The 27811-nt window shown below is 39.1% G+C and overlaps 1 protein-coding gene across 1 annotated transcript in view; it reads left to right on the top strand.

Annotated features, from left to right (window-relative positions):
* Positions 1-27811, top strand: part of fstl5 (follistatin-like 5) — a 125927-nt gene that overhangs the window by 27865 nt on the left and 70251 nt on the right. The window contains 2 exon segments of the mRNA XM_070913402.1: positions 19832-20028; positions 25303-25423. Of these exon segments, the coding sequence (XP_070769503.1) occupies positions 19832-20028; positions 25303-25423 (318 nt within the window).

Raw genomic sequence — 27811 nt, 5'->3', positions numbered from 1 at the left:
AATCCCATTTGCACGCCCCCTTTTCTTTGTCAAAACTGACACCCGCAAATAGTGTGACCTCAATAAAGCTGATACATAATCAATACATGAAAATGAGGAGATGGGCGCACCTTGCAGACATTAACATAAATGACACGCAAACTGCAACTCTAGCCTGGTGCGTCTGTTTGATAAACACAGCACGTGTGTTTGGGGTAGAATGCGTCACATCTGCAAACTCAACAACCGGCGCAAAAGCCGTAGTGAATCGAGCCCTCAGGTTTTCCATGCAGCACCTGTGGAAACAACTGTCATTACAGCAATATTTCTTCTGTCCAATATCTTAAACTACTGGTAATCTATGACCATAGCTGTTAAATTCAACGCAATGCCATAAATGAACTGTCAAAGCCAGATGGATGACACTCTGGCTCCAGTAATGCTTTGCTGACTGCCACAAATTGGCTCATACTTTCCTTGTTGTTAGATATACCGAAGCTAATGACTCACCTATGGTCTATTTACATCATTTATCAGCCACTTGCACGCATTGGCCGAACAATCAGTGCAAACCTAGTTTTAACTATGTATGTGCAGGTCATGTTATATAAGTCCTGTATGTGTTCAGCAGATCTAAAATCCAAGCAAAGCCCACCAGTCCTCTGCCACACTACTGCTGATTAACCACAGAACCTCCTCCAGTGCAAATATTCAGAAAGCAATGTGTTAGATATGTCAAGACACATTTCTATTAATATGTTTATATAGTGGATTTGCATATTCACATTTCTCTTGGGTACTGTATGATATTGCTAGCAATTTAGAATATGTGTTTAACATGCTATTTTGAAAGTGGATAATGCTACAGTAGAATGTGATGTTGCAGTGACATTCATTGGTTAGCAGAAGCTGTGAGATTGTGCCATTTAGCTACTGTATTCAAATGTCTGGGTGATGTCTTAATGAGACCATGTACCATCAGCAGACAAGTCCATCTCATGATCACTGCTTCATATTCATTTGATAGACAGACAATTAGTCCACTGGGCAAGATTGAATTTAGAGCCGTTGGCGATGATTGCTTTTGAACTGACACCCATATGCAAAGAAGTTGAGCCACTATTGGTTTTGGTCCCAGCTGGATGGGTCTACGTTGGAAATGGACAGGCCTTGTCAGCCAGACCTTCTCTGTGCCTCTTATCTGCTATGGAAGACAGGATAAAAAATGACAGCCATGTGTTGACTGAAGCTTCTCATTAGCACTGGGGAGAGAATATGACCCACCATTTACCCCTCACACTGCATGGCAACTTAGCCAGGATCGGATCTGATTGAAAATTAAGTGGTGCACAAAAGCCTGTCCAATCTGCGGAGGGAAATGTGTGCATGAAGGCGAGCAATCTGTAGCAGGCAATTGCCATGAGCCGAGACAATCAGGGCTAAGGTTGCGGCACATCAAGCAAGTGGTTTCAGTGCATTCAGCACATCCAATTATCTGGGAGATCATATATTTAGAAAACCTTCAGATATTTGGCCTCCAATAAACCTTCTGTGCCACAACTTCTCAATTTTCATATTTACTACTTACTGTACGGTTGTACTGCATCATTAACTTTGCTATTGCATTATGATTTTGGGGAACATGGATCAAATTTCAAAGGATTTCTTTCAACATTTGTGCTGAGGTGGTGTTGCTAGATTAAATTGTGCCTGTTTAAAGTAAAATGGCCTGCTGCAGACTTCATGTAGTCACATGAAACATTGGTTTGGACATTTTAAGGGAGGAGAAATTCTTTCTTATTTCTCAAAGGAGAAATTATTGTTTTTTACTACAGTAACCATGCATAGGATACACACACATACAGTCGTGCAGAGTTTTGAAAGATCATTTAGTGCATTCATGTAATTTCCAGTACAGACCATGCCTTTGGATGATAATTAAGTAAAATATACTGTATGTTCATATACATTCAAACATTTTTTGAAAATAAAAAAAGGTGAGTCACAGTTTCTAGATTTTATGATGTAAAATATGTAGAGTTAGCAATCAGCCTTCGACGGGATGTAGTGTCATGCTTAATACACGTGACAGAATGGGTAGTGTAATAATGTACTATTTTAATTACAGGTATGCTTTCAGTCAGGAATAGGTTGCTGAATATACATTAGGATTACTGCCAAAATGTGATTAATGAGTGATATCTCTGACCCTAGAATAGCACGTTCATAATTACAGTGCCATTGCAGCTGGTTGACTACCTGTACTGTATTAATGACCCCAGCTGCGTCCTTGCTGCTCAGGTGTCTGTGCCTTTGGCCTTAGCCTCCTACAATCATGTGTCAGCTATTCCCTGCAATTATACTGTTGATTATCTTCTCAATTTATCAGTCATCGTTTGGGCTTTAAAATATCAGAAGATAGTGAAAAATGCCCATTACAACTTCCCTTAGTGCAAGCTGACATCTTAAAATTGCTTCTGTTGGCAGACCAACAGTCCAGAAACAAAAATGCTTAGTTTACTATCATTGAAATCTTCACATTTGAAGATTGCTATAACTAAATATTTTTTGTCATATTTGCAAAGACTGATGATGACTCAATTGTAATATATACGTCTTGTTGATTTAATTAATTGACTAAATCGGTTTAATTCATAGGCTTTAGTCACCAGTACTGTGAGCATCGCAGGATTGAAACAATTTACTTAAGATGCTGGTTAAACGTTGGGGAAATGCAATTTCTAAATGACATGGCAAATGGCCAACCCATTTTAAACATGATATACTGAAGCTCTGACATTAAACGTATGTTAGGGCTACGCTGTCTTATGTATGTTGTTAAAAAGAAGGCTTTTATGTAATTTTACCTATCAAGAAGACATATTACAGATATTTAATAGAAGTTTGCTATTAAATATCAATAATCTTTTAGGGATGTTGTTCACATGGAAAATAGAAAATAAACTGTTGCTTTAATTCATCCATTAATTCATATATTTAGTGATCAGTCAATGGTCAAACAATGTGTACAGTGTTTGTCTGTGATCTCAAATTTGCTCAGACATGAATATATGTGATGTAAGCCTTCCTTATTTTGTATTTTGGGAATGGTACTCTCTGCAAAACAAACAAATTAGAACAACTTCTCATCTGTTACTACTGTACAGCAAAGTTACATTTTATATTTTGCACCAAACCAGGCACAGCAATAATGAACATCTGTAATTAGGCTGTGTCTATAAAAGTAGGGCTTGTTGAACTACAGTGCTTTTGTTAGCTGCTTTCCCTGGCATCTCCTCAGAACAAACTCTTTGTGGACGACTCCCCCGGGCTCTGCCAAGAAAAACATGCTCATGAAGCATCATAGCTTCCGGCCTCCAGAGACCCTCTACCTTAGTGATGTGTCTGTGACTTTCCCACCAGAGAGGCACTCCAGCGAGATCAGCTTGTGTACAGTAAGGGGCTTCAGAACCTCCTGTGCATTCTTGCTTTCTTTTAATGACTCTGTGGCGCCATTAGTGCTGCGACCTCTGTACGAGACCTGGCATTGTCATCGACAGTGGTGCCAAAGAACAAGCTCCTCATTAAAATCTAGACCTGTGGATCATTAAGTTTGCAAGGACGTCCAAACCATTGTCAGCTGCAGGGTCTTTGTGCCGGTCGACTCTGAAGTTAGTCTGTGTACATCATCATCTGCTTTGTTGATTAAAGGTTTTGCTCTAAAATAGGTTAAAAAAAAAAAGAGGTAGCTGTTACAGGCTCTAATCATTTTATTTTGGAGATATTGAAAGATGATGAAGCCTGTAATAATTATATAATTAAGTCAACTACTATTTCAAATTATATCTTCTGACATATTATTCTGAATTTTGGACATACATCTCATCTCATAGCTGTGGCAACTGCCTAAATGTTCCTGTTCTGTTCTGCAGCACTCAGGGCAAAGGAGATTAATGCTCCAGTTCAATCTATCCAGATTATGTGCTCATCTGCTGTGTATCAGATCAGTTGATGCAGGATCAGATTGTTTTTTTTTTTATTTACTAAGAAGAGCCACACACACACACACAAGCACGTCAGAGGCTGTATGACTATCTTTAGTGTGTGTAAATTGACAGCAAAACAAACAAGCTTATATGCTATCACACATTTTTGGGTGTTTGTTACTTTGAAAATGGATATTCGTAACAACAGCCTTATCACAGTCAAGAAAAAGACAAAATAAGGGCAAACAAGACATTACAAGACAGATAAAGTTGCTAAGAGAGCCACATATCCTCAGCCTTGAAAATCCTTGGCTTGCATAAGCTCAATGTCGGTCATCATTGTGCCACTTTCAGTGGTCAGTAGGAGAATTAATGATTGACATGATGCTGAGAATAGAGACATACAAGGCCAGGTTCATGGCATACTACCTAAAAGAACGCAATGAAATTGCTTTTTGGAACAGAAATGAATGGTGACCCTATGAATCACTTTGCCATATTTTAATAGGATACATTGAAAAGGCCTATTGTCTGGAGCAATGGCACTGAGTATTCATATGTCCCTTTTTTATTGGACAAATTAATGTTTCACAAAATGCGATCAATGGAAAACTTTGAGTTACAGAATATAGCGCACCTAAATCAACACTGGGGCATTACAATGAAACAAAGATGCGTTTTTTCATTGATTTTTCAAGCTTTTTTCTCTAACACGGGCATCTGCTAATGACAGTCATATCACTGAGTACATGGCACCCTTAGCCTCCCTTATTATAGCTGAATGAAGACCGATGCAGTAGAAAAACAGTGTAGATGTATGACATAGCTGTAGGGAGTGGCAGTGCCCCATTTGTTGAAAACTGATATGGTCAGGGAAATTTCAGAGCACAATGGTCTCATCACTCTTTGTGTCTCGTCTTGCAGCTCTTCTCATGCAGTAGTCAGGAAGGATGCATTGGAGAAGGAAAGAGAATAACCAATAATAATACACATGAAATTAGGTGCAGAAATGGAAAATATGATGAGGGTGAAATGTTATGTCAAGGTGAATCAAAACTCCCCACCTGTACACATAGGACAATTTGTGATCTCATTGTTTTCCCGAGTAAAGGCACTCACACTTCACACTTACCTCATGCTGTATGACAAAACATTTCCAGTTTTCTGCCCAGGACTCCACAGTCACCAGTAGCAGTCAGATGTATTTGTCTTGCTTGTATTATTGATCAAAAGGTAATATTACAGGAACATGCAATCATGGACTGAGTTGCACAAGATATATGGGCAACTGCTGTACAGTGGGGTTTCAAAGGGAGAATGAGGGCAAAAAGTCACTGCAGATAGTGAGGACAGTTAATATTTACTGAAGGACACGGCCTGCAGCAGCTATCCCTTGTGCTGTATGACAAGGATGAGCAGCTACAGTGGTCTAATTGTAAAGGCTGCAGGTTCAGATTGTTTATTCACAGCCCTGACTCCTGTCATAGTGACAAAACACTGAACCCCCAACCTGTCACCTAAATTAGCTGGTAAGTCATTGGTTATAGGTTTATATGGCAGTTCCTGTCATAAGGGGGTTTCGCTACCAGCTGATACCTTCAATAGCAACAGTAAATTACGGCTTCCTGAGCTGCTCCCCTTCTTTATGTTAATGGCAAGTTCCCCAAAAGCATATTGAAGTCACAAGACCATGATCCTAATGTGAAAGCATAGGCCTACCCCCAAAATTTATTGACTGGTCCTTTAATACTGGGTGCCACGTAGTTGCTCAGCGGTTAGCACCGTTACCTTATAGCAAGAACGACCCGACATATTCAGGTTGGGGCCTGTGGAGTTTTACACACATTACATTTGTGAGTTATTTCCAAAAGACATCTCAACTAAATAAGTTCTTAGACATTAGAAAGAATTGTAAATGAACTGCTACCTCCTCATAAAAGTTCAAGAACATCTCAAGAAGCAGACACCTACAAAATGCGTGTTTTTCCATTTGTTTCCATTTTGACATTTCATGGAATACAAGTGATGATTTGTAAGTTTCCATACAGAAAACATGAATTGAACTGCAATCTAAATAAATTCAATTAAGGAAGGGAAAGCGGAAAAATATTTTATTTTAATGAAAACCTTCACCAACAACCTTGTTACCCTGTTTTGTAGTGGGTTGTTTATATGGAAGGGGGGAAAAAATCGATTCATGTAAATGAATCACAATTCTTATCCTCTACGATTCTGAATGAGTTCACAGATTCCAAAAATCGATTCTAATAACGTTATAGTCTCCCCTCCCTACGTTATAGTCTCCCCTCCCCTTGTACACTGCGTGCACACGCTAAAGTCACGTAGCTTCCTCTGCTATGGAAGAGGAAAAGACGATCCAATCAGCCGCGCCTTCAATTAAGGAAACTGTGTGGGTGCATTTTGGATTTTACAATCTCCCGGGGAAGGAGCAGCTTGACATGACTCGTACAATATGTAAACTTTGCAAGATGAAGGTGAAGTATTTTGGGAATGATACAAACATGAGGGCTCGTGAATGAATGAAGCGGAGCACCGAACTCCAGCACCGGCAAACAAGCTGGCACACCAACACACGCTGCATTCCCTCCAGCCAACTCTGATCAGGCGAATATGCTGTCTGTAGCCTGTTTCATTTCAAAAGATCTGCTTCCCCACAACATTGTGGACAATGATGGATTTCGATCCATGATTCACACTGTTGAGCCCAGGTACATCATATCATCCTGCTGGCTTCCTATGGAGGAAGCAGTGCCTCAGGAAAGGTCGGGGAAACATTAAGGAAAGCCATCAGAGGAGTCTGTTGTGTCAAAACAATTTAAATAAAAGAACTTCGTAGTTCCACAATCCACATACTTTCTTCTCCTTTATTTGTTTGGTCAGACAGTGATCATCAAGACCAATTAGCTTCAGCGGACCAAAAACTCAATACATGGTTTTAAACAAAATGCACCTGAACATAGTCCCTTTTCAATTAAAATTTTTTGAATCGAACTGGTTTTGAATCCACAATTGATCTGAATCGAATTGTGGCACCAAGAATTGTAATCAAATCAAATCACGAGAAACATTTTAGTTTTTTCAACGTTTTTTCTCTGTCTGTTAGCATTACAGCTTTGTCAATTCTCATGTTATTCTTATATTTGTGGTTTGTGTTCACAGCAGTTATAGTTGTATATGAAACATATTGGCTAATAGCATTACAAACTAACACAAATAAAAAGGTATCTGTTTGCATTTGGTTCAGTGATCCAAAAAACATCAGGTGGGTTTCCATAGGCTGGGGATGAATGCACACCATGCTATCAATTATTATTATACGGTTTTGATTCATTTGTCCCAGTCCCCCCATTTCTCCATGTGCATCTATAAATAAGTCCCTATCAGGATGCTTTTTTAGCAAAGAAAGAACCCTTGAGGTTTTTCCCACAAAAAGACTTCTAATTTATTCAGTGTGCATTTATGGGTGGTGTGACTCCCTATTTTTTATTCGTACGTGTTCCTCAGTGGTACAAAGTATAGACACCTGAGGCTTGATCTACCCTATTTATAAGAACAATTAGCACCAGCTGCTTTGCACTGTATAAAACAAATCTTTGGGCAATTGTGCTGTGCAAAAGAAGGTCCTACAGGAGCTCCATGAATAAACAGTCCAATGACTGTGCAAGAGGTCCAAGCCCAAGAGGGATGTCTGTGTCAGGTAGAACTGTAAATTAAACAGTAACATGGATATTGGCAAATAAACTGAGCATACTAGACAAAAACTAACATTGTGCAGAGATTACTTTTTTGCTAACTGAATCAATTGTTGCAATAATCATTAGAGTGAAAATATGAAATATATACTATATTTTTTCAACCTGTTTAACTGCAGTCAAAAGTTAGATTTTTGTTTTTTAGATGTTTTCAAAGACAACCGCAAGCAAAACATAAATATTATATAACAACTTGTGCTGCATTGATTTGAAGGTCAACAAGCTTGGCTTTGATATTAAAACATGAACATGTTCCTTTTGAAAGAAATGTTTAAATATATTTTTGATCTACAGTACGCCAGAGGGGAATCTAAAATTATATATTTAATTATTTTTATGATACATTGCACCTCTACCCTCTACCTACAGAAACAGTAAATGTATTTGTAGGTTTAAACTAATTGGCACTGTTTCGTGTCATTTTTTGTAGAGTGCAATCCAATGTAGGCAACGCCAAAACCCCTACAGGTTTGTACACTCAAAGACAAGGAAGTGGTGTCTTTGATCGATGGGTTTATTTATAGCTTGCTCAGCTTCAAAGCATCCTATAATCATTTGCATGTTCATTATGTGCCTAAAATGGCCAATTATTCCATCAGAGGCGTGTACAGAGGACTGGGCCACGGATCCCAAACAATCATATGACAAATTAGCCAATTAAACATGTTTGATGTTCCTCTCCCCTGTAGTGCTGAATAAGAGGTTGACAGTGCAGAATAATTTCATTGATGTAGACAAGAGGAATTTCTGAAAAAGATGAGTAGCTACACCCACAGTTAAAAAGATATTTGAAGTTAATCATACTGAAAAACTAAATATATTAAGTTTAGTAGGTAAATATATATTTTTCCGGCAACTTTCTGTGACACAGTTGTACAGTTTCAAAGAGTCACTGCTTAGACTACCGGTTTTGTATATATACACTGTTTTCCACTGAGCAGCTGTACTGGAGCAGCTGGGGATTGAATGCTTAACTGAAGGGGACCCTCACAGTGGTGGTTGACCCAACTGTCTGTAAAATAATTATTTTTTTCTTTTTACAAATACAGGGCTAAAATTAAGAATTTATTTAGCTCACTGTTTGTGCTGCCTCTAAAACTTGTCGGTAAGTGTTCCAATAAGTCTTATTTGTTTGCCCTAGTACATTTTATTCTGGTGTTTTAATTCTAGTTTTAATCTTTTTACTGGATTGTGTTTTTATTTTTCTGTTGTGAAGCACTTTGTAACTATGCTTTGAAAGGTGCTATACTTTCCATTAAATTTGTTGGTTAAAAGCCCTTTTCCTGCTCAAGCCATTATCCTGAAAAATTTTCATTTCATTGCTCTCTGCCTCCTCCCTCTCTTTTGTTTCCACCCACTTTCTCCGTCCTGGATATCAAGCCTTTGAACAATTTGGTGAAATAAAAGTGAACAATAGCTGCCAACATTGCTTGAAGCAGTGTGTTTGTGAGTAAGTCTAGGATACAGAGATGGAGAGAAGAAGAGAGTGTGGGGGGGAGAGGGCTGACTGTGTTGCAGCGTTGTGGGCGTCTTCTAATATCAAAGTGCTGACTTCATTCTATGTATAGCGCAACCTATCTGACCCAGTGACGTGACAGATTGTGTTGGATTTTCAGGTGCTGGACAGTGCAATAAAGTGAGCAATGGACCTCCTTTGAGGAAGGGTAGGGAAAAATGGAGGAAGAAAACTCTGGCTAATACAAGTTAAAGGTCCTGATTTTTAATTGGCCTGAGGAAAACATTTCCAATCCAAACAATTAGTATACACTTGATCAGCATGATATTATATATAAAGATAAAAATATTATCTTTTTGTGCTTGAGATTGAGATTCTATTTTTAGTTGTAGCATTTCTGTGTCTGCCGATTGGGAAATTGCAGTAGTGAATGTTGAAGTAAAGTTTAAATGTTCAGCACATACAGTGCAGTACGCATAAAAGCTTCTCTGATTTTAGTCCAGGAACTTTTTTTTTTTTCCACGACTATCAGTTTGAATGAGAGTCTGTCAAAAGCAGTAATGGCTGAGCTGGCTGTCAATACGGCAGATTACTCCATACATTCCCGGCAAACCATCAGCAAGAAAAATGCATGTTCTGGACACAGAAATGCTTTACAATCCTGCTGACCTGGACCAGTTTGCTCCTCCCTGCTGATGGTGAAGGTGCACAATGCACTTCAAAGAAAAACATACACAACAACATACAAGATTAATGGAAATGCTACCGGAAGTGGTGATCTTACACAGTTGCAAGGTCAGAAATCATGAGCACACTATTGGAATAGAATCAGCTTCAATTAACAGCTGGAGTTCCAAGGTACTGGAACGTAACCAGGCAACATTTGGAGATATAACCTCATAAAACTCTGTGTAGGTGCTGAAATAGTGGCAGGTGAATGTTGGCAAAACTGTTTCTTTTCCGTCCCTGTTTGTGAAGCTGAATGTTTTATGACCCGATCAATAAAGGCTGTAGAGTATGCCATATCTGGGGCAGCAGATCTATAGGAATTCAACTCTTTATGGTTCCCAGCTATGAGTCGAGTGGCTAGATAGATGATAATAGAGTCCTTTAACCTAATGCTGACCCCACTGTGGTATGAAATGCAGGACTCAGAAGGCATTGTGATAATCAGTGTTACTGCCGGTCAGATCTGCTTTATACTCTGAGTAGGAGACTGTGGGTGTGTGTTTGTATCCATTAACGTCTACAATATAATATTAGCCTCTACATAAAGCTGGATAGATTCTTGTACTCCTTTTGGACCACATAAGAGACATATGGTGGACTAGAATTTTATTCATGCAGTACAAACATTTCTCAGGGGCTGAGATTCTCTGGGGACCAAAATAAACTCATTGTTTGAGGTAAACACTGATATGCTGAGTCAAAGAAGCAAACACTTTCTGAGTCCAAAGAAGCTAGCTGAGTGAAATGTAAATGTCATTAGTCTCTTACGGTCAGCAAAACGGCTAACTGGTACTCCACGGACCTATTTCCACACTACAGCATCGGTGCCAGCACAGGAGGTTAGCAGAGCCAATTCTTATCAGATATAAATGATAAACTGTCAAAACTGACAACTGACAAAATATTCTCAAACTCAACATCCACGTACTTGCTTCTCCTGATTTCAACCGTATCACATGGTCTTCATCAGTAGATGGAGTTTGCTCGAATGTCATGGATCTTTAGATGTTTAAGCTTCTTGACCCTGTTGGCTTGAAGGTTGAGCTTGATAGTTAATACCTGATGGCAATTGACAAAACAATCTCAAATCAAGGTCCATTTGCTGACTTGTTCGGGAGCTTTCGACCATATCACTGGGTGTTCAGTTATCATATTTATCATAGCTGGGTTGGTTGTTTGCATTTCTGAAATCAACCTAAACTGTGCTTAGCTCTCTTGTCCAGAAAATGAGCTTGGGTGAACATTATGTGCATTGCTACTTAAATTACGATATAATCATTAGGAAAATTAAGAGAATGTCTCTTTTAGGTAGCATTTTTTTATTTTTTCTCCATGGAAATGTGAAAAAAAGAGCCCAGAAGGGAGAACAGAGTGAAGCAGAATGTAAAGTCAGCAATCCACAGACTCAGACTAGGTAGCTAACCTGCCCACACTGTGAGCCAGCATGACTATTATTCAACTCCAGTCTAACATATTAGGTCTTTAAATCAACAAGTGACATCATTTATGCCCCAACTTTACATGTGAGAAATGTTTCCATGCCTAAACCCCCCCATCTCTCAACGTATGGCCCAACTGTGGAAAAACAATATTCCCCAGTCTGCCTGCTGTAGTCTAAATATAGACCTGCAGCAGTGTGTTGATTTGAGCTGTCTGTCTACTGTAGGTGTGTTCAGCCCCTGGGTCACTGTCCTCTATCATGTCATCAACAAGACCTGCCGCTGAAGGAGTAAGCTCTATGTAATCAACTCTACTGGGATCAGATTTGAGAAGTGAACAAAGCCTCTCTTCTTGCTATCTCCTCCTCTTCTTTCTCTGTTTGACTTTCTATCTCAGTCTTCCTCCATCTTGCTCTCTTTTAGGAATGTGGTGGCATACAATCTGGTGGAAAATTAGTTTAAACCAATCTGCATCTTTTATAAATGATGAAAAAACCAATGAAGTTAAACCCTATAAAACGTTTAGAAATCTGTTCCCATCTACACCCTCTGTCACTTGCGTAATGCATGTATTGTAGTAATTTGATATGAGTACCAGCTTACAACATAACAATAAAATAACTAACAACAGATCTATCAGATCACACATCACAGCTACTATTACCAAGATGGGCAAACGACAAAAGTAAACTGGAAGTGGTCCAGTTTGAGGGTACTGTAATTTATGGTGGCAGATGGCACAGAGGCTGAGATTCTTTAATGAGGAGATCTGGAGCTCTGGAGGCTTCTGTCAGAGCCCAGTGAAGAAGATGAAGGTGGGAGGGGTGAGTTGGATGGGTGTGGTGAGGTTTGAGTAAAGTCTCCTGGATGATAATGATCCCCTTCAAGGTGAAAGAGGAGGGGTGGAGTGTCATACATCAAAGATTAAGACATGAGGAAGAGCGATCCTGATGAAAGATGGGAGGGAGAGAATTACACCTGCATCGAGGGAGGAGACAGTAGTGACAGAGACTGAATGAAGGGAGGCAGTCTGTATTGAGTTGTTACCAAACACCCAGAAAGTTATCAGGTAGTACTCAAAGTTCCTGTTGTGTGCTGACTGTCATTAACAGAAAAATTAGTGTTGGTTGTGACCAGAGTCTGGGGAATTTGTTTTCAGTACAGCATGGACAAAGAACATTGTCAGCAGGTCAACATACTGTGAACATAATGTCTGCCTATACATTACAAAAAATGTAAATATGAACATCTACAGCTCCATGACATGACAGCTGGGCAAACTCCATCTACCAATGAGGATCATGTGATATGATTTAAAGATCCAGAACAGCTCCTAAATGGACCTTGTGGTAAGATTGTTTTCTGCTGTTTCCAAGTTCAAGAATGAACTTTCAGCCTCAAAAGTTTTATATAGAGGCACAGCTCTTTAGCATGACAGGCAGAGACTGAAAGTTTTATTCTAAACTCTGGAATATCAGTAGAAGTCTGCTCTCTGTGCCTGGGGTCTGTTGTGAGGTTTTTGCATTTGTATCATCCTGGGCAGAGCGGCTGTGAGAAGTTTGTGGCCTTACTGCCCAGATATCCATTTCAGATTCAGTCAGGTGTTGCGGCAGTGACACCTCTAGTTGCTCTTAAAGATTGCAATCAGTGACCTCTGATTTGGGTAACCCAGTTGTCACGCTGTGCTGTCTTGATGTATTGTGAGCTGTGGCAGTACCCAGGGCCCTGGAGACGGAGATGGAAAAGCTGGGAGGGGGGGGTTCCGTAGGGCAAAGATGGGGACGTTTCAGCGCTATTCTGCTGAGCCACCTTTTTCTTTATATAAATAAAACAGTAGTGCTTTTAGAGGGACAGGTGGAGGCGGGTTCACTCACGGTTATGGCCTCAGTGAACAGTGGATGGGATGGAGAAGGTTTCCTTTTTTCTCACAGACTTTACTGTGTATTCTGGGAATGATTAGTGTGTTTTTCAGCTCTGGATTCAAACTAAAACATGGACTAGAACAGTGAAATAACATCAGCTGAAATCTGCATGTTGGCTAGTTTTCTGGGCAGTTTAAGTCACAAAGTAACTTGTAATTAGTGCCACCCGGACTTACAGTGATTGTTCATGCAGTGGTTGTTTCTCTGTGCTGCTTGGCACAGTGTGCATCAAAGCCTGTAGATTCCTGGTGCGCAGTGGTGCTCCTCTCAGGTGCTTAGATGACAGGAGTTATTATCTCCACAATATTCAAAATGATCTCCTTGCACACTGATGTTACCTCCATTTCATTACTCACATATCTGAAAAAGCTTTGTAAAACAACAAATCAACAACAAACATTGTTGTTAGCCTTCATGCTTCATCTAACTTGTTCATCACTATCCAGCATTTCCCTGTGGGTGGGCACTTTCGTACCTGAGATAATGCAGTTATGCTTGGGTTTGCTTGCCGATGTTTGTTGTCCCTCTTTTGGGAAAATTTGCAAGTGTTTCAGGTTCATTTAAGTGCCACATAGCCAGGGCGGTGGACTGTGTGTTGTGGCAATAAAACGTGAACATGAACAGGATTAATACAAAGACAAAGCCAATGACATAAATACTGTACAAATCGCACATTTGCAATACACTCGTTTACACATCTTGACAAATCACATTAAAGTTTATGTATTGAAGTTACACTACATAAATACGTGATACAGTTTTCAAACTATTATACATGCTGTATGTATTTTGTATTTACAAAACAAATAGCCAAATACAGTATATTTCAAGTACGCTTGAAATGGTATACAAGATGAAATACACATACATATGCTGACATACAAAACAACATGATTTTACAGAATTTACTTTCTTATGGATCATGGCAAGAGTACGGTTACGACTGTCACTCGGAATTACTTGATTAGTTGGTAGCAAATGGTAAGTTGTTTTTTATTCTTTAACAAACAGGTCATAAAGTTACGTACTGAAAGTGAAGCATTAATAGTCATCTAATAGCTCTACAATTATTCACTACACATGCAATTTAGCACACTGTGATTGAAAGTTTGCATGCAGTCAAACCCTTTCTACATAGTGCTGTTGGTGGAAAGGCTGCGTTCATTAAGTAATTCATGGACTACTCAGCGGTACTAGGAAAATCAAAACAAAGAAAAAGTACCATGAGTGTACCTGCTGAATTTTGAATTACTTGAATAGCTGAACTTTGTAGATTTGACCTTAATGGATCAGTACTACTCCCCAAGACCTGTAAACAGACACTGATGTGGAAAATCTGTGGTTCCCCTTTAAAATAAAATGATAGCCTGTCAACATGCTATTTTAAAGACCTTTTCTTTAAGCAGTTCCAAAGCATTCTTCAAACACTATGTATTAAACGCAAGCCTCTAAACAGCTCCTTCAACACACCACACCCAATGAATTTCCATTTATTGCAACTTCAAAAGCCTGAAAAACAGTGTAAAGCCTGAGTCTTCTCAGCTAAAGTGTTGCAATAATTAAACAAGTATACTTAATGAAAGTGAGTCAATGGCTATAGCTAAAAACTCTTGGCTTTGCATTTTAATAACATAGCTCTTTACTCACAGGAGAGCAGCCTGCTGCTACTGTGTTCCTCTTGTTGAAAAATAGTTTTAATCAAATAAATCATTTGCCCCCAATCGATATAGCGCATATGAGTCCTCTCACTCTGACTGTATTGGGGACTTGACCTCCACATTATATGAACAGTTCAAGGCAATTAATAAGAGGCAATGGCTTTTCACGGTGGAACCTGGCCAGCTGCTTGCCACATATGAGCCCATGTGACCGGAGACATTTGTCGCAAGCAAGGTCAAAGCCAAACAGTAAAGCAAACTATGACAAGTCTGTGTCCTTCACATGCTATTACCAAACAGCGTTAAAAAATGAGCAGCACCTCCCATGAAAATACCACTACATTTTGACTAAAAGCCACTTTGACAGATTAACAGTCACGATGAAAAGATACTCTTCCTAAGATTTTTTTAAATCTCAACAAATACTGAAAATGAAAGTGAAATATTGAGTGGAAAAGCTCCTGTGAGTGGATGAAAAAGTTTTACAGCCAAACTCCACGCCATCCAATTCAGTTACATCAGCTGTTTTCTACACAACCTTTTGGCCTTGGAAAATGTTGTGTTTCATCCATGAATAATGTTGACAAAAGCATCATTACACTAAAGCGTTCCAGTGAGAGTCTTTCAGTTGATGGTTCTATTACAATACTGTTACCCTTGAACAGTGTTTACTCAGCTTGTAATTGGATGTTGCAAAAAAAACACTGTTGTCATTAGTATGTTTTATAAATGAGCAGACTTCAGATGACAAGGAAAGGAACATTTTAAAATTGCACTGGGTAAAAGGAAGACTGGGTCATATTTGGTAATTAAGGTGGCGTAATTCAAAGCACATTAAAAGGGGGAATGTCCATGGTTTAATGAAAATCCACCTCCCGTCTTTCTTACCATGGGGAAAACCACCATCAAACATAAATTCTTATGGTTGTAACTGCCTGTAGAAGAACTCTGGCTCTTTTTTAGAGCAGCTTGTATGAAGGTCAAACATTCTGTAGTGTTGAATGTGTGACAAAACTAACAGAAACACTTACACACACTCCTGCAAAAGTCACACTTTTCCATCAAGTGTGCTAAGTCGTATTAAGTGTTATAACAGACAGACAAACACACTTGAAGTGAGCAACTGTCATTACATGCTCTGCCTTCTTTTATGCTGTTGAAATAACAAACATGCAAAACCATTCATTGCATAAGTTTGATTTTTAGTGTTAGTAAAATTATTATTGATGCTACACCTTACCTAAAATTATGCAGCCGCCAAGTCTCACCTTCTATCTGTCAGACTCATGGTTGAGTATCTTTGCTGGCGTCTTACATGATGATCATCTGAGATGTCAAACACATGGTCAAACAAATAAAAAGGTGTGCATTCTGGTCATAGTTCATTAATGAAATCAACCACCACCGAACGTCTCTCCTGCATCACTTCTGACAGCACTGTCAGCGGCGATCACACAGGACGAAAGCAGAGGAAATGGTGCCATCGCCTAGTTCACATGTAGTTTTGCTGACTTTGCTAGCATTTGGTACCTGGGCTTAGAGTATTGGCGCACCTAACAAACAAGGGTAAAGAAAGCATTGTGCTCCTCTGTCATGTCTACCCATTACAGTTAGGCAATTTTGGGACAAATTTTATTACCATTTAATTAGATGTGACAAGGAAGAGGTGACAACAAAAGAAAGCAGAGAAATGCAACCAAGCCACAGGGGCACCCAGAGATGAGTTTTGTAGAAGGTTATAGCCTGCCATCATGTTTCCCTGGTTGCTCTGTTTACAATGACAACATGATCTGGACTTCTCCACTGATGATTTGAGTCATCAACATTTAGGGGGCAGCCCTTGTTTGTCAGAAAGCATCATGGATAAAATCACTGAGTTTCTTTTTGCTAGTTGATTGATTACCTCACCAGTTTTATAGAGTAAGCAGGCAGGTTGCATTCCAATGTGTTCCACATAGATCGAAAGCAATTTGGGCGGCTGAAACACCTACAGAACCCAAGCCTGGGTTTTACAAGACTAAGAATCCTATTGGTAGATTTTGATTCAACTAAATGGATTGTACTGAAAAATACAAGAGATTTCTGCAGTTGTTGCTAGTTCCTTAAAGGCCTGTTTTGACTAAGGCATGTTGGCTTAGTTAATTTTAGTAGCCATTGTCTCATTAATGCAGACACTCCCCTGTGTAGACATATATTATTTGAATACTTGGGGGTGTGGAGACTGTCTGTAAGAGCATGTGTGAATCTGTATGTGGGTGTGCATGTGTGTTTGTCTACACGCATGCGCCCGTGCATGTTCCTTTGACGTTGCTGACCTTCATATCCCCTGGTTATGCCAGCAGCCATTTATCTTTTATTCATTCTGCCATTTGTGACCAAGGCAGCTTCTCTGGCACTGACGCTAGTCAAAACAGACCCAATCCCATGATATGCAGCATGCTGCAGCCTCAACGGCATGTGCTCAAACAGCTGATACAGTTTCCAAGGCAAGAATTAACCTTGCTGGTGCCATTCCCAAGAATTCATCAGCCACTCTCACTGTTTTAACAGCCAAAGCAAATTTTTCTATTTCAATAGATCCTCCATTGTTTTGTCATGTGCAGTGGCTAGTAGAAAAGACAAGCTTACTGGCGACCACTGTTGTTCACACCCTGCTTGTTGCAGAAAGCTTCAGACTGAGCGTGCAGCTCCAACATCTGTCAACAACTCGGTTTGTCTCTCACTGACAGGTGTACCTGCTAAAACAAACTGAAGCATTGTTCCAGGGCTCCTGGCTTATGTTTAATTCTCTCCACCTGGCTTTGTGAGCTTTCAATTATTCAGCTCTCCAAGCTGAAACAACTGAGACCTTGAAAAAGACAACATATACAAATGGGTGACAAATTAAAGGAAAAACATAAAATGCTGTTGGGCCACCATGGGTCTCCAGAACAGCTTCAATGCTCCTTGGCATAGATAGACGAGTTTCTACTACTACTGCTACTCTACTGGAAGAATAACCATCACCACCGTTTCCCCTAGGATTTTTCGTTTCTGCCAACTGTGCTTTCAAACGACCAATAACCAATAACAGACTGCTAAATGGTGGCAATTTCTGGGGGTGTTTAATTTATAATCCTCACTCGTCCCCGACTCTTGCTGCTTAGAGAGATAGTAGAGAAAACGAGTTTATTGTGTTTGGGGAGATTTTTTTTTATAGCTGCAGCGCTAATCATTTAGCAGTTGAATGCATGTAAGGGAAACACTGCACCATTCTTCCAAAAAAGATTTCCTCATTTGGTGTTTTGATAATCGTGGTAGAGAGCATTGTCTAACACATCAGTACATATATTTTTACATTATATATTTTACAACTGGATTGAGAGCTGGTGACAGCAAAGTCATAGCATATGATTCACATGATTTTCTCACACATCAAACCGTTCTGTAGGTAAAAGAATTTTGGCGACTTTCCTTTGTTTTCCTCTAGAAAATTGGTATTGTTCACTCTAACTAAAAAGAAGAGTATGAAAAGATCCACAAACCAAAAAAGACTCATAACTGTTGCATCTCACACCTTTCTCAGTACTCAGTACTAAATATTTCAATGCCAGGAAATAGAGTTTTTACATTTTGGGGCTTTTTAAGGTCACACAGAATTGAAATGAAAATGACTCGATAGCCTCTGTGGAAGCACTTTGATTTTACTGACAGTGTGTCAGGAGAACTTCTCTCAAGTCTCTTACACACAAATGACAGTTAACATCAGGATTACACCAAGCATCTCATTTAAATACTGGCTGATTGCTCAAGTTGTGTCACTGAACAAATGCTGGAAGAAATCTTTAAGATAAAAATGAGATCTTACGCATCCAATAATGACATGTCATTGGTTTCTGGGGTGGCTCTGATTCCTCTTAACTAGTCATCAGCTTTCAGCGAGCACCCAGTTCTACTGAGTGGAGATCTCATTACTGCAGTCACTAAATCATCCTCGCCTGATCATCCCCAACAAAGTTCATTTTCCTTGCAGAAGACTCCATGCAGCAGCTATTATTGCATATTTTTCCAGAGTAGGTGATTACACCATTCGATATAGCAGAGATGTCACCTTCCTCCCCTGAGATTTGAAAAGCATTTCAGTGAACAACAAAGTTTTTCTTGTTGGGTGGTTGACATCAACTAATATAACTGTTATTAGAGGAGAAACACTTCCAGATCTAACAATGAGAAGTTGATATGACATGTGTCAACCGCTAGTTCTAGTCATTATTTTCTCTTTGCCTTGACTCTACTCCGCTGAACCTTTCATGTAGTTGACTTCTTTGATCTAGAGCCTTTGATGGCAGATTGTAAATACAACACCATCATGTTTTCTGTTGCTGTCAGGGTTAGCTCTTGACACCTGTGTGATGGATTTGTTCGTCAGTTTCTTTGTGTTGACGGGGCTCCTGCTTTCTTAGTTTGAGGCAGTGAAATGCTGCATGACTGTCACTGTTTGTGCTCCCCACGGGAAAATAATCCTTAGCATTTGTTATTGTGATGCAGACAATCATAGACATGCTCAGATTTTGGTTTTGCTGAATATAAACAACAGCTTATTGTTTAATAATGTGAGTCTTCAGGGGGATTCTAGTTTTTACAGGTATTAATTGGCTGAGATTTGAAACGTTGCATCCAATTTTAGGAATCATAAGTTCAATGCTTTTAATCATGCACCTTTTCAGCATCTGGGAATGATTTGTGTATTTATGAAATATCTGTTTTTAGACCTCCCCTTAATATTTAAATTGTATTTTTAGTCATCCAAACAAAGCAAATACATACTTTCCTCTCTTACAGCTTGTACAGTACTGACCCTCTCCCTCTCCTAACCAATTTGCTTCTTTTCCTTTTTCTTTCTCTCCCAGATGATAACTGCAGACTGAGTGACTACCGTCGGCTTAAAACCAAGATTCTGGATTTGCATGACAAACGATACATGGGATCTAACATCCATGGGGCCCACAAGGACAACATGGCTGCCAGGAAGCAACTGGTTGATATGATGTTCAAACGCTTTGATGCAGATGACAATGGTCAAATAGATGCCAGCGAACTCTCACAGGTAAGGATATTGAACAAAAGATGTGTTTTAATACACAGTAAGATATCTACCTTAAAAAACAACACATACTGCACTCACTCAATTAATGGCATAAAGGTAAAATGCTATAACTTAACCTTTACTGAAGCTATCTGTCTATCTAGCTGATCTTATGAGAGTTTTGAAAGTGAATTTAGGTACAGGAGACCTTTAATTGTCAGGTTTGTTTTCCCCTAAAAGGAAACTGTTTAGCATTTTGTAACTGTGCTTCCATTTTCAAGACACCCCACAGCACCTCTTAAGTCTATCAAAACCGCAGAGTCATTTTTATGTAAATATCCATCCAAAAGGAGACTACGAATGAACAAACCATCTGTGTGCTCAGGTGTTTAAACTAGCCGCTTTGATGTCTGCCATAATTGTGTCCATTTTACTCCTCTTACCCTTCCCTCTGGTAGCTGTGGTGCGCTGCTCTAGGTAAATCTTTTGAAAAGCAATGTGGGTCAAAGGAGCCTTGTGCTCATGGGAGGCTGCAGCCTTTGACCAGCACTGCCAAGAGGGATGGTTGTAAAAGGAGCTTTCTGTGGCTGTCACGAGGAAGGAGGATATTCTGTGCATAACAAATAAAGTCTTCCAGGACCTGAGGACTGATTTAATATAGAAAGTATTTGAATAATTGAAAGGGTAAGCAACCTGCGGTGGTTTTCAGAACCATGAAACCAGTTGCTGTTCTTAGGTTAGTTTCCTGCAGATTCAGTAGGAAATCCCATCTGTACAGGGGTCACCTTGGTTAGCTTTGTCAGTGCCCTCTTGGCCGACAGGGAGCGTCTCATTAGATTAATTTGAACATATTTTAGTATTTTGAGTTGAAAGCATCTAAATAATGCCTCAAAAATAGTGATATTTTTGCCATATTTTCATATTATTTACATATTTTTGCATGTTTTTACATTTACATGGTGCCCCATGCCAGCATGAGAGAAAACAGTTCTTAGTGAGTGAAATGCATAGTCAACAAGCCATGTTGTGTTTTATGGAATAATATTGTCAGTATGCTCCGAATGTGAATTTGAATATGCCCTTTAAACCTATTGAATATTACTTTGGACAGCTTTTGAAACTTCTTGGTGATGCCATTTATTCTATTCCAGGCCAAGCTGTACCACTCCACCTCTCCCTAGGTGTTTGACTGACACAAGCTAGTCAGTAATAATTAACATCCAGATGGAGAAGCTCTTTTCAGGGGTTCCTCACGGGCTGCTTTTAGTCCTCCTCCCCTTTTTATCCTTGGCACATATGGGAATGTTGGTGAAGAGAAGAGGAGCATTTCTGGAATAGTCAGAAATTAGAATATCAGTGGATTATTGGTGGTCCTTATGTGATTTTCAACTAAATCCAAAAGTTTATTTTTTCATGCATGCAAAAACATTCAGTACACATAGCTGTGTAAAAACACTGGTTTGCTGACTTTTTATGTTCTTCATCTTCAAAATCAGGAGTGTGGATAACAGAAGTTGTTTGTCACTCTGTCATACTGTAACCCAAACTACAGGCCTGTTTTTCTGCAGTGACAGGAAACTTTTACACACATCTTCAGTTTAAAAATGTTGAGAAAACTTTTGAGCTTCTGCATACTTTCACCACACATCAACATTTCTGCTTAATAAATATTAGAGCAAAATAGCTTCATCAATCTGCTACATCACTTAATAAACGAAGGCAGTTGTTGCTTGACAGTGCCTCAACATAAGGGCGCCTGAATGTAATTATGGATTGGGTCTTTAATGAGTTTTTATGCTGGCGTATTAAATGCTCTCTTGGAATGTAATTTCAGAGTAATTAATAGCTCGGAAAATTCAGTTTTCTTTTCTCTCCAAAGGATGTGAGTTTTAAATATACACAATACATTAAGGTTCAGATTCATTTAGGTTGAATTGTCGCAATGCAATCTGCATGTTTTCTTAACCTCAGTTGCTCGAGCTAGTACTGCAGAGTTTTGGCTTATTGACAAAAGATGAACGTGAAAGAAGACAATGTAGAGATTTATGCAAATTACATTTTGGTGTAAAAAGCCCTCAAAAAGAGCACTGTACAAACAAATCACACTCTTATCAGCAGTTGAAAGTACAAAACCGTGGCTGCCACCCTCGTGCCCTGAAGCGCCCTTTATAATTGCCACATTCTCTCATTTGAAATTCTAGGATGGAAATCCATCACCCTGGCTTACTAGAGTGTGCACATAAAGAGACACAGGGAGCAATTGTCCCTGCCCTTTATAGTCGTGGCTGCCCTTTTAAAATGACGAATCAAAACTTCTTTTTATGCCTCTTCATTGGCGATGGCCATGGTCAGCCTCAAGGAGCGATGGAAACGGCAGTCATCTAGTGTTTGGTGTGAACACACCATTACAGTATTTTGAGAATCAGATCAGAGTAAATTAAGTCCTCAAAATAGGTATAAGTAAAGTGCAAATCTTTGAAAATACTCAAATATTTTCTTAAAGACGAACAGTATTAAAGATTTGCCTACAGGACCCACACACAAGTTCTGCACTACAGCAGACCCTTCAGCATCCTCTCACTAATACATAGGATTTTGGTGCATGTAGCTATGGTACATAATATCTGTGTTATCAGAATAGGTCCTGTGTAATTACTGAAATGAGTCTTCATTGTCATGAAGTTGTAAAAACTTAGTGTAATTGCTAATTGTGAGAAAGTTCTTATTAACCATGTAGATCAGACTTTTTCTGTCACCCCCCCCCCCCCCCCCCCCCCTCAGAAGCCAAAAAAAGTTTATGACCAGCCACCACAGCAAAAAATCACTAACAATTTGGCCGATTTAAGTACTTTTGTTTCTTTATGTCACCACATGAATTATATTCATGCAACTTTAGGTCCACTCAACAGCCACTGCAGTGGCTCCGTTCCCCAAACTGATTTCTGTTGTTTCTATGGTTTCAAGTTAGCCTTTCAAATCCTTTCAAATGTTGAGAACCACTGGTGTAGATTAAGCTTTGATTTGAAACAAGCAGAAGCTGCATTCTCAATGAACATTACAGCTGGTTATCCTGTCAACGATGCGTCTCAGTTCATTTAGCTCACAGTATCTGCTGAAAACCAGTGAACATGTCCGCAGTCCTCTTTTACTGTGGTTGAATAGTCACTTGCTACAGAAAAGCAACTGCAAAAATTTTAAGTAACCAGATGAATTAAAAGTTTGTGTGTGGGGAGTAAGGTCATGTCATGAAGTATTTAATAGATGGAGTCACAGGCTTTGATGCCTTTAAGCACAAATCTTCCAAAGACCACGTATATTACTCCAGAAGTATTGAGCCAGAAAGAAAGACCAGAGTCGAGAGTATTTTTGAGATAATAGATTTTCTCCTGAGGAATCTTCATAGCATTTTAAGTGATCACTAGCTCAATTTTGGTTTAGATGCAAATCAACTACAAATAATAAAATACATACAAGAAACAAAGAGTACAACAAAACCACAACATTTTGCAGATGAGGTCAAATAATTCATCATACAAAAGACACAAGCAGCTGTTTTACTGTGTACGCCACAGTTATTTGTTTCTTGGATACACTAAGGATATGCCATTACAGGTGATTCCTAAATTTTGGGCAAGTCATCTGAGAAGGGAAGTGCACTGATCGGATGGACGAGCCATGATGTATAAAGCCGTCCCTTCTGATCAGCATTTTGACAGCTGATCTAAGATGATGGATGTTTTACTGCCAGGGCCATGCAGAGGGTGTTGAATAGGATCATGCTTTAGCAGGATGGTGATAAAACCTGCACAGTGTTTGGGGCCCTTTCACCATCTATTGTGACAAAACTTCAGTGAGTCTCAGTTTGGCTACGATAAACTGACAGCTAATGCTGTCTGTGTTTCATCAACTTTGACATTCAACACGCAGTTTACATTGGGCACGTAATGTTGAGATTACATCCAAACTTTTAAAGTAGACAGTTGATTAAGCAAGCACACAAAGTACGTAAAAATACTACTAAAGTTTTACATGCTTACACTTTATTTTTGTATTTCCATTTAATGCTACATTTCAGAGGGTAATATTTTAACACTTTAACAACACTTAAACAAAGCTGTCTTCATCAGGGTTCAGACACTACATTGCAACCATTATAGATATGTATCTGTTTCAGACATTCAAATCAAAGTTTTATGTGGTTTTGAAAGTGGGCACACTGGGATGCCTTAAAGATGAGCCAAGGGTGCCACAAAATTTTTGTTTTTTTTATTGTAAATTGCACCACAAACATTTGGTGACATTATTACTACATTTTCATCAACAACTCTGCTGTATTGTGTTTTCCAACCTGAAGAAATAAACATATTCACCATATTTGAAATTCAGTTAAATTATGCCGTCCTGCTGCAGCCAAGACTGACGACATTACAGGAGTACTTTTGAACGAAATATACAGAAATACATCTCGCCACCAAACATTCTTGATTTGTGTTTATTTTAATTCAATATGAATCTGCAAATGTGCGCAACATAGCTAAAAACTGCTGAGTTCATTTTTTCTGAGTAATTGACAGTAGGTCTATAGTATTTCATGTATTATTGATGTTTGTTTATATATGTCCCATATGTTACATCAGTGCTATTTGTTATATTAGTATGTTAAAGTACATTTTATAATATATATTCATGTTGTTAAATTTGATCTTAAAAGGTTGTACTGTATATGTGTGCATGGTGGGCAGAAACCACTGTTCAGACAGCAATATCCACGACAACTTGTGCAAATAAGCCATCTACAGAGTTTCTTTATTACCAAATAGTTTTCCCAGTTACATGACAAATGTAATCGCTGCCTGAATTGTAAGGCATTACATATATGTACCACACTGGACTCGCAGGGTGGTGGCCATACAAAGTGCAGGACTTGAGCCTGGGTTTGCATCCTGAGTCTAGCGTGTGGTTATGTTTAGGCAACAGAAGCACTTTGGTTAAGGAGGGAAAACATCATGGTTTCCCTTCTGTAGTTGTTACTAGCAGATATGTATTTCAAGATTGGATATTTAGGTGGAAAAAAAATGAAATGCTTTGTCAGTGAACATTTTACTGTATCAATATTTTTGAGATTTGCCAGACTCTTTAATTAACAGCATTACTCTACGTGTCCTTCAAAATGTATTTGCTTTTGCAAATTAGTTGAATATAAATGTAATTTATAGGTGACAGGGTTAGAGTGAAGACAAACCAAAAAATATTGTCCACGTTCTTTAACCAAACATCAATACATTCTCATTGAAGGTCATCAAGCAAGAAGGTCTGTCCAAGGATGTCTCTGAGTGCACATTGTTCGATCTGCTGAAGTACAACGATGTCAATGATGACGAACACCTGACAAAAGAGGAGTTTTACACAGCTTTTGGTGAGTCCAAAGTTTTGTTTGTAAAATGTTTTGTGTCATTAGAAAAAAAACGTTTCAGGTTTTCGAAGTTTAAAAAGTCTTAACACTGTTTTAATTCATGTTTTATTAAGAATTTTTTGTGCCCACATTTTCCATTTACATCATCTGAGAAAAAGGTTAATTATAGTTAATCGTGATTAAACTGTAACAGGAAGAGTAACTTGAAACCATAGAAACAACAGTAATCAGTTTGAGCTCAGTTGATCAGTTAGATTCTATGGACATGCATGCCTCTCTTCCTACTGCTTTTCTTTTAATAGCATCAAATCTCAGCCTTCTGTCTTAAAATGTATAAACATTGTGGGATCCAAAAGAAAGAAATTGTCTAAGTTTGGATTGTGTTTTACTTTGAAATCTGAGGAGCAACTAACTAAACTGAGCTCTCCATCTGTTGCATTTCCTTGGAAACATGGGTCAAGTTATGATGATGATAAACTCGGAATAGTGTTGGATATCTCTCCAAAGGTTCACTAACTTTGAACTCTCGATTGTTGCTGCTTTGTCGGTCTTCAAATGTTTGGTCCATCTGAGTAGATGGATAAAGGGGTTCAACATGGAATTGGTGCCAAAGGAAGCAGGTCAAGACTACTGCAAAACAGTAGTTCAAACCAAATCCCCCTCATTAGACAACATAATGATGACAGGTACTCTGCCATATCTGACACACCAACACATGTGCACCAGTTTCCTCCTTTTGTTTCCTCCTCATGCTCTCTTTCACGGTTCCTCCCTGTCTGACATTTTCAGTCAGCTCAATATCTTCTGACAGAATATTCTCTGACATTTGGCTGGCTTGACACATTTAGCAGTGGGAGAGAATTCATAATCAACCTTCATTTCGTCGGCCCTTTTTGTATTTAAAGCATTTCTTAGAGCCGACAAAGTCACGAGAGCAAATGTCAAAGCTAAGGAGTCACATCTTGTCTACTGTTCTCCACATCATATGTGAATGTGTGGGAGCAAACCCCTCCTGGCAAATCACGAAAGTAACCCCAGCCAATCTGGGGCGAGTTGCGTTTCCTTGAAGAGTTGAGTTGCTCAAACTCCAACTTCTTCCTCTTCAGTTTTCAGATCTTTTTTGCAAGCTTCCAGCTTAACTCCTCACAAGGAAATTGCATATTTAATGTTAGTAAATCTCCCCCTCAGTCGCAGAGTATCTTTCAACCTGTCTTACTCCTCTCTTTTACTTCTTTTCCATTCTTTATCCTTAAATGCCACTTAATATTGTTATTTAGCAACAATGGATAGCTTGCCAAATATGTAAATGACTGATTGCATAAGCAAGTTTATTAAATATCTTGGTTATTATAAAAAGTAGTGGATTCAATCAAATAACAATGTGCTGGGTAGTAGTTTTTGTGTCTTTGTCAACAACTCAACTTCATGCACACTACTGGAGCGCTCGAAGCAATTTCACCTCTGTTCACCCAACACTGAATTTAGATGAGCATTTTACATACTTGGAGGTCATTGTAGTTCTCAGCTGTTGTCTTATTCACTTTATTCATCGTTAAACCTACTTCACTGTGCTAAATGCTTTGGTGCTTCAAAGATAGGCCCTCAGTGTGCCTGTGAGGCACTTGAGAAAGAAAGGCTGATAATACAGTGAGGTCACAAATTCACCTTCCAGAGTCTAACAACTGTATTGAACATTTCAATTCACCTAATTTCAAAAGAAAGCTTTTCATATAAACAAGGGAGATAACCCCCTCTCCCTCCCCCCACCATACTGGGATTCAGCATGTAGCTCAGCAAGGTAGATGCTCACCAACATGGGATTTAAACTCATCTTATCCAGTTGAAAAATTAACCTGTATCACCACCATAATAGCACTGTTGCATGGGAGATGGAGCGGGTCGTCCTCTGGGTTGGTGGTTTGATCCCCTCCACAAGTGTCCAGAGCAAGACACTGAACCCTAAGTTGCTCCTGATGGAGGTGCGTGTCGCCATCGGTGTGTGAATGGGTGAATGAGACCAATCTGTAAAGCGCTTTGGGAACCGTTAAGGTTGAAAAGCCCTATAGTGAAGTGAAGTGAAGTCCATTTACCATTTATCACCATACCACAGTGCCGTATTATGTACCTGGCCCTGATGTCCATAATCATTGAACAACATCTATAAGCTCACATTAGGAAATGAATGCTAATTGGGAAAGCATTACTTTTTATTATGTTATTCGATTGACTAAAAAACACTGGTCAATCAGATATACTGAGCATGGCCAATCTATTTTATTACTGTTGGTGTTACTTCCACATACAGGCATAAAACTGCTATGTAATGTAACACAATTACATCTTTTTGATATGAAGAGCCTGGTGCACAGCTGTTGATATAATGCAATTGCA

Source organism: Enoplosus armatus, chromosome 10 (assembly GCF_043641665.1).
Source record: "Enoplosus armatus isolate fEnoArm2 chromosome 10, fEnoArm2.hap1, whole genome shotgun sequence".
Classification (NCBI taxonomy): Eukaryota; Metazoa; Chordata; class Actinopteri; order Centrarchiformes; family Enoplosidae; genus Enoplosus; species Enoplosus armatus.
Note: the sequence above shows the minus strand (reverse complement) of the source record. Positions and strands in the feature narration are given on the sequence as shown.